The sequence below is a fragment of the Ipomoea nil genome, unplaced genomic scaffold, assembly GCF_001879475.1.
Source record: "Ipomoea nil cultivar Tokyo-kokei standard unplaced genomic scaffold, Asagao_1.1 scaffold0482, whole genome shotgun sequence".
In the NCBI taxonomy this organism is placed as follows: domain Eukaryota; kingdom Viridiplantae; phylum Streptophyta; class Magnoliopsida; order Solanales; family Convolvulaceae; genus Ipomoea; species Ipomoea nil.
The window spans coordinates 4761720-4770259 of record NW_017616910.1 but is presented as its reverse complement, the minus strand read 5'-3'; the positions used below and the strand labels follow the sequence as shown (position 1 = coordinate 4770259).

General features: G+C 38.1%; 1 protein-coding gene across 1 annotated transcript; it reads left to right on the top strand.

Moving 5' to 3' along the window:
* Positions 1-3646: 3646 nt before the first annotated feature.
* Positions 3647-5936, top strand: LOC109173755 (scarecrow-like protein 11). The gene is made up of 2 exons (XM_019323048.1): positions 3647-4369; positions 4458-5936. Exons 1-2 carry the CDS (start codon positions 3895-3897, stop codon positions 5828-5830), a joined length of 1848 nt encoding a protein of 615 aa, XP_019178593.1. The 5' UTR covers positions 3647-3894; the 3' UTR covers positions 5831-5936.
* Positions 5937-8540: the final 2604 nt, after the last annotated feature.

Genomic DNA, 8540 nt, shown 5'->3' with positions numbered 1-8540 from the left:
ATTTAAAAGAAATATAATTTCATTAGTTATATTATTTTTATTTTCTACAATTCAAAGATTCCTTACCTTCAAATTTATTAATTTATTATATTCACTACATTGTCCATTGTCTTCTTTACATTATAAATTTTATGAATCTACAGTTTAGAAATTATAAATGTACAATATAGAAATTATGAATGTACAGCATGTCCACCATGCACATGGTGGACACGGGTCCATAGCATAATTTGCCCCTGCGGGTTCGGTGGGCCGACTCACAAAAGGCAGCAAAAATTAGCCTCGAAAATTTTTGCATGCACACCTTTTGGAATATGCTTTCCCCCACATGGAAGTCATTTTCTCCCAAAACATACATATTTTCCTTTGACTAAAGCATCATTTTTCATTGACCTCATTTTCCCCCCTCTTGCCAAACGCTGAAAACTCGGAAAGCATTTTACAGAAGTCATTTTTCCGGGTTCCAAACGCACCTTTAGTCAAATTAATTATCTGGATTATTACCTCTGTCAGACACATAGACAAACAAAAAATATAAAAACAATTAAAAAGCAGATAAATAGAGGAACCTGGAAGGCTGGAACGTGCGATATGTTTACGTAGTTCGAAGAACTTTTCTCCTACGTTTGCGGGGTCACTCAAAAGTGAAACCAACTCTACTAAATAATCAAGAGATTACAAACGATTGAATTAATTTTCTATACACACTATAGTCTAATCATCACACCAAACCAATCTTCATCATCTCCTGAGTTAAGTTGGTAGAGTTTCTGGAATCAACGTTCTAGTAGGTTCTCACTTTTCTAACCAATAGAAGACACCACGCCTCTATAGAATAGCCAGGCCGTTCAATTTGCAGTACTTGATCGCCTTTTGAACACTCCAGGTTGTAGTAGATGACTGAGCATATTAATTCAAGAGTGTAGCTAATTAGAATTGTTGAAGAATTGCCGTGTAAAAAGTTGTTATCTGCACACTTACATTTTTTATATTCTAATATAGCTAATATATCTTTGTCAAGTACAGTAGGATCTCACACACAAATACTACATTTCATACTAGGTATAATTTTTAAGGTAGTTGTATATATTTATGGAGCTCAAACTTGAAATTTCTGTTAATATGCAAGAGACTCATGACATCCAATTCACACTCTATGAGTTTAAGCTAACTAATATTAAGTTTAGTAGATTAGAAGTCTCATTTAGCTAGGACTTACTGCTTTCCGCAACAGAGTAGACATTCGATTTCTGCCACGAACATTGAGCACTTGGGTTTGAGTTGGGTTTTGTATGCACTGAAGTATATAATTTGATGTTAAATTTAAAAATTAGATTTACTCAATTTACCTAATTTATCTCATCATGACCTTAGGGGTGGCCAAACATATTAATTCAACAAAATCGAAAAAAACCTAATTTATCATTAAAAAACAAATTAAAACAAAAAACTAGTATAAAATTAATGGTGTGTTGACTTGTCGTACTTGGAAGCATAAAAATCAAGACGACAATCAACCTCTAAATTGATTTTTGTCCTGGTACCAGCACTAATGTCACATTTTCTATATGCATAAATTGCGGTCAAATATGATTTTTATTCTCCTGCAACATTCTGTTATCCTATTATAAGACTATTCAAAATTATTTCGTAACGCGCTTTTAAATTTTAATTCTTATTTAAGAAAATTATCACTCGAATTCTTTAATATTGTGTACTTTTTTTTTTTCTGGGAGAAGTGTCAAATAGGCCCATGTACTAAAGTCAAGTGCTCAATTTCCACCATGAACTAAATTAAATGCTAATTAACCACACTTACTTACTAAATTTGTTCAATTAGCTTTTTTTGTAAGTAATTAACATTTTTTTGTAGGTTACCAATTCAATTATTAAAAAATAATTTCAAAATAATTTAAAAATTAAAAAAAAAAAAAAAAAAATACAGCCACCGGCTGTCCTCGGGCGAGGACAGCCGGTGGCTGTATTCTTTTTTTTTTTTTTTTTTTTTAATTTTATTTTATTGATTTATTTATTTTAATAATTAAATAGGTAACCTGTTATTAACCTGCAAAAAAAGTCAATTGAACAAATTTAATCGTAGATGGACATATTTGATACTTAATTTAGTTCGTGGTGAAAATTGAGCAATTCGCAGTAGTTGATGGGCCTATTTGACACTTGTGTTTTTTTTTTTTTTTTTTTTTTTTTATAAGAGTCGAACTTCTATTATTAGTTTATTATTATTCTCGAAAAGAGTAATTTATTATTCATTTTAAGATATATTAATTTGTCGTTTCAAAAAAAAAAGATATATTAATTTGCATTTGTAATATTGTTTAGATCATTTTTTTTTTGAATGACAAGATAAATTTGTCGTCATTATTTAATAATTTGTCATTGATATCACCTTTTGTTTGAAAAAATAAAATAAAAAATAAAGCAATGATAACGTTCACTTTCATGTGATCAAGTCATAGTGTACCTAATTATGTTGGAATAATAATAATAATAACAACAACAACAACAACAACAACAACAACAACAATAATAATAATAATAATAATAATAATAATAATAATAATAATACTTTATTATGATGATACTTGAAACTTGAAGCATAATAATATACTCTATAAACAACATAAACATGACATGCTTAATTATCTAAGCAAAGGATTAGTCTTTATGGTTTAGCTGAGTTATCATGATTTACATTCTTCCAGATGCTCTGTCAGGTCTGTTGAGCATATAGCCATTAATGTGCAATCCAACTATAAGTTTAGGCTTTTAGTTGAGATGGAGCACATGCTTCAATTAAGTATCAGAGTTAGACCAAAGGTCATGGGTTCGAAAGCGATGCTTGGAACCCACCGCACACGTGAATGTGCAATCCAACTATAAGCTTAGACTTTTAGTTGAGATGGAGCACATGCTTCAATTAGGTCGAGGTGTAGGAGCCCTTGGAGTTAAGAATTTAACTTTTTTAAAAAAATGAAATGCTTAATTATGTGTTATTGTTATTATTATAGCTCTAAAGATTCCACATACTATGCACTCTTGTTGATCACACCTTAATTTTACTACTCAAGGGTAAAAGTCTAACTTAGGTGACGATAAATATCCACTCTCATCACTATTTGATTTTGTGTACGAAGTAAAACACTTTTCATATGTAATAGTTCACAAATATAGAAGAAATAAATCACACTAGACCCCTTAGAAAAAAAAAATCACTCTAAACAATTCTAAGCAACAAATACAATCTCGATGAAATGTTAACAAGAATCATGAAGGCACTCCTATCTCACCGCTTCAGCTCGCCTTTTAATATCTTCATTATTCTTCCAAAAAGGAAGACTTATGCTCACTATGCACAAAAAACCCCCTTCACTTTAAGAGGTTGCTCCTACACTGCCACTAGTGAGACTCGATCCCATGCGAGTACCACACAACACTCGTTTTGTACTTTGTAGTTGCCCTAAACCAAAAAAAAAATTGGATAAAAAGAGACTTGTTGCGTTGTTAGTGAAATATTTTTACCCCAATTCAACTAAGTTGATCAAATTGGATAGTTAATTTTTTGTTTTGGTTCGACTAACTTCACTAGATTACACTGAATTTTTTACTGGTAAATCACGAGCTCAGTGACTATACCTCGGGAGAGCAACTTTGACAGTGCACTGAATCTGGTCGTAGCAATCATGTTTCCAGGAACTTGCCTTTTTTATCAATAAATGTTTAATTAATACATTTCACTATATCAGGGTCCATTCCTCCTTCAATCCCTCGCTTTATTTATTATTCATTAAACACCCAAACCGGCCTTATCTTCAATCCAACAAATTAAATCTCCACCTCTTTCTTCTCAATCCCCAGTTCTTGATCGATCTTAACATGGAGGCTCTACTCCAAGAATTCTATGCCAACACGAATGGTTTCATGTTGAATCGCCATTCAGAGCCTGCAGCAAACCCGAAGTTAAATGGGCAAAAAAGACGGGATCTTGACAGTTTTCAGGATTTTCCGGCCACCGGAGAAGAAGAAGAAGACTATGGGGATTACTCCGACGCGGTGTTGAAGTACATAAACCAGATGCTAATGGAGGAGGAGGACTTGGAGAACCGGCCGTGTATGCTCCATGATTGCATTGCTCTCCAGGCCACCGAGAAATACTTCTCCGATGTCCTCCATGGCCATGGCCATGGCGATCTGACCAGCTCTAACGCTTCTTCTGATCCCAACGACTATGGCGGCTCTTCAGATTCTCTGTTGAGTCCACCTGAGACCCAATCTGGGTCGGTTTCGCCCGGAAGCGATGGAGATTTTCCGGCTACTAATCTCGTTCTACCTGACAATAACGCCATGGAAGGTAAGAGAGAGAGATAGAGAGAAATGATTTTGTTTGAAAAATTAGTTATTTTAATTTTAATTGATTTTATCCATTTATTCTCCTACAGATCGTTCACCGCCAAAGGGGAAGAGAAATCACTACTCGAACATGGAAGATGAATCTGCAGAGAAGCAGAGGAATAAGCAGTTGGCAACTTACAACGACGACGAAACAGAGCCGCCATTAGAGAAGCTCAACGAAGTTCTCCTCTGCAACTCGCAAGAACCCAGGAAGAAACCCGAGGGCGCGGCGGCTCCTCCTCCTCGCCGCCGCCGCAAGAAACGAGAACCGCAGAAGGAAGTGGTGGACCTGAGAGGCCTATTAACTCAATGCGCGCAGGCTATGGCGAACTACGACGGCCGGGCGGTGACGGAGCTTCTGGCGAAGATCAGACACCACTCTTCTCCGCGCGGCAACGGAATGGAGAGGCTGGCGTTTTACCTCGCCAACGCGCTCGAGGCGCGGCTCAACGGCGCCGGCACGGCGATCTTCACCCTCCAATTCTCCGGCAACATCTCGGCGGCGAACATCCTCAAAGCTTACCATATGTACATTAAAGCCAGCCCGTTCAAGAAAATCTCAAATATTTACGCCAATCATTACATCATGAAAATGGCGGCCGGAAAACACGCCCTGCACGTGATTGATTTCGGAGTTCTCTACGGTTTCCAATGGCCGTGTATGATTCAAGGCCTCTCCAACCGCCCCGGCGGACCCCCCAAGCTCCGGATCACCGGAATCGATCTCCCCCAGCCGGGGTTCAAGCCGGCAGAGAGAGTGGAGGCCACCGGAGCTAGGTTAAAGAAATACTGCGAGCAATTTAACGTCCCGTTTGAGTTCAAAGCCATAGCTAAGAGATGGGAAACCATAAAACTCGAAGATCTCGAGATCGAGAGGGACGAAGTTCTCGCCGTGAACTGCCTGTTCCGTCTGGAGAACGTGCCGGACGAGACGGTGGTCCCCGACAGCCCGCGCGACATCGTCCTAGGTTTAATCAAACAAATCCGCCCCGACATCTTCATCCACGGCGTCGGCAACGGCGCGTACAACTCCCCATTCTTCACCACGCGGTTCCGGGAGGCCGTCTTCCACTTCTCCACCTTGTTCGACATGTTCGAGGCCACCGTGCCGGCGGAGGACGAGGACCGGAGGCTGTTCGAGGAGACGGTGCTGGGGAGAAACGCGCTGAACGTGATAGCTTGCGAGGGGACTGCGAGGGTGGAGCGGCCGGAGACGTACAAGCAGTGGCAGGGGAGAAACAAGAGGGCCGGATTCCGGCAGGTGGCGCTAGATCAAGAACTCGTGAAGATCGTGAAGGATAAGGCGAGATCGGATTACCATAAGGATTTCTCGGTGGACGGCGACGGGAAGTGGTTGTTGCAGGGGTGGAAAGGGCGTGTGGTTTATGCTCTCTCTTGCTGGAAACCTGCCCTCGACTGATTTTTCATATTTCAAGTATAATGTAAATATAAATGTTACCAATTTAGATAATTTATCTATATTCTAAATTGCCATCATTGAAATATAATAATGAGTTTTCTTATGATTATTTGGTTATAAAATGTTTATATTACAAGTATAATAATACAAAATTAGAGTTTGATTGTGTGTGTTGAGTTGAGTTGGAATTCAAAATATCAAAGTTTGAAAGTTGGCTTAGTAACAATGAGATTCTAAGTTCGGCGTGGAAATTGTTCTGGCCTTTTTTGTATGGACACTTTAAGTTAGACTTACAATGCGAATTTTAGATATAGCCCACTTTTGAATTGCACGATTAATTTTTCAGTAAATCAAAATTTGGTTGAATTTGAGATTTGTTTAAATCTATTCAAAATTTGAATTTTTATTACTCTGACTCGACTTTATTAGAGGAAATTTCAATTTTGATATTATGACTATAGGAGTCTTGTTAATTTCAATCATTGACTTTCAAAAGTGTTACCTTTTTTTTTTTTTTTTTTTGGGAAAGAGGGGGGAACACCCGTGGGTCGTTAGGCAACCCTCACAATATTTCTCTCGTCAAGAAGGCCAAGCTCGTCTTCCCAGAGGAATCTCTGAATGGTTCTGGGTGGCCTTTCAAATCATCTGAAGTCAACGTCTTGATAGAACGCTTGATATGTCATAGTGTCCGCTGTGTTATTTTGTTCCCTAAGAGCTTGAGTGAAAGTTGTCTCCCAATTTCTCGTTCTTGCATCACGAACAACTCTACCAAGTTACCTGCCGTTCCATCGTAGCTCTCTGTACTGTTAATCAATGAGATTGCTCTAGTGCAGTCAGCTTCGAAAATAACTTTCCGGTAGCCCAGCTCCCAAGCTTTCTCAATGCTGGTAAGAATGCCCCAGATTTCCGCTTCTAAGGCATTGCAGGTTCCAATTTTCTTCGCAAAAGCTCCTAAGAATTTCCCTTCTTCATCCCTGAACACTCCACCGCATGCAGCACGTCCCTGTTGTCTGGTTCCGCCATCCGTATTGACTTTGATCCAGCCTTCCCTCGGAGGTCTCCATGGCTGGCTTCTTCTCGTTTCTCTTCTCTGATTGTCAGCTGGTCCGGAGTTCTTGTTGAACGCATCCTCAATCTCTTTAAATTGTCGGTGGAGCCAAACAATCTTTTCATTGATGTCCTTCTCCACTCCATTAAAGACTCTATCGTTACGCCATTTCCAAATCCACCATGCCGTTATGGCGAATTTGGCACATCTTTGCGTCCCTCTTTGGCCACCTTTATTTCCTGTCACGTTATTTTTTAACCAGATATTAAAATCCAAAGGTTGAGACGTACCTGGTTTCCCATCAATCATCATTTGTTTCCAGACTATCTCAGCTGCTGGGCAGCGTCTGATGGTGTGTTCTACAGTCTCCTTCTCTGCGCCACATAAGCTGCATTGCTCATTCAATGTGAAATCCTCAAAAGTGTTACCTTTAAATATGTAATTTTTATCAATTTTGGTTACTCCGTTAAAATTTTTTAATAGTTAAAATAATAAAGATATTTTAGTCATTGCACATATCTTTGCTTTTTCTCCGGCCAATCTATCTTTTCCACCATGTTTCCCGCTCTGACAAAAAACCATACACCAGTCTATGATGAAGTCCCAAGCTCCAGAAGCAACTGCCCGAGCGTTTTCATGATTTCTCTGACGAGGCTTGGCAATATTCCTGCGTGCCCGAATTTTGATTTCCTCAGCTCCTGCTATTTATGCCGTAAAAAACTCTCCGACAAAGACATTTACATGTACATGTACTATTTCTTAAAAAGTTTCAAGAAACCTTAATTAACCTTAATTCAATTTTGATTTACGAGAATACGATGATGCTGCTGCGGTGAAACCTTGGGAGGCATGCTGAAATCCAATGTCGATTTCGATCGTGCCATGAAACCTATTTTTGCAGGGGTGAAAATGTGTTTTGTATGCCTTGGGAGGTGTGCTGCTGTGATGTTTTCAACTGAATTTTTGCAGGAGGTGCTGGATGAGTACAAAGAGAAGTGCAGTTCAGAGATTTCTAGGTCCGCAGATATCTCAAGCTCCCCTTACACAAATTGCAAGATGTTTTCAGTCTGAATTTTGGTCATTTGAACCTTAATAAATCGGCTTGGACGAATGAGTTTAGGTATGCTTTGGAAGGTGTGCTGCTGTGACGAATTTACAAGAAAAGATGAATTCGTCGGAGAAGAAGGAAAGAGATGTGAAATGACTAAAATATCCTCATTATTTTAACTGCTAAAATTTTTTGGTGAAATTTGACCGGCAATTTGACCGGAGTGACCAATATTGATAAAAATTGCATGGTCAAGGTACTAAATTGACACTTTTGAAAGTCAAGAACTGAAATTAACAAAACCCCTATAGTCGTAGGACCAAAATTGAAATTTCCTCACTTCATTATTATGTCAATAGTTATATTTCACTATTTTGAGACCCAACTTATCACATTTGCTGAATTTTCAAGCAATTAAATCATTGTATTTGAACAACATGTTTATTATAATAACATATTTATAAATTTACTCATTGTTATCAATCCCATCTTATATATATATTTGCAAAATTCAAAAACTACCATACAAGATAATTATCATCTTGTCAAGGATAAATGTGTAAAAGTAATCTTTTATCAAAAATCGATTTTGCCCCAATGATCAATTCATACAT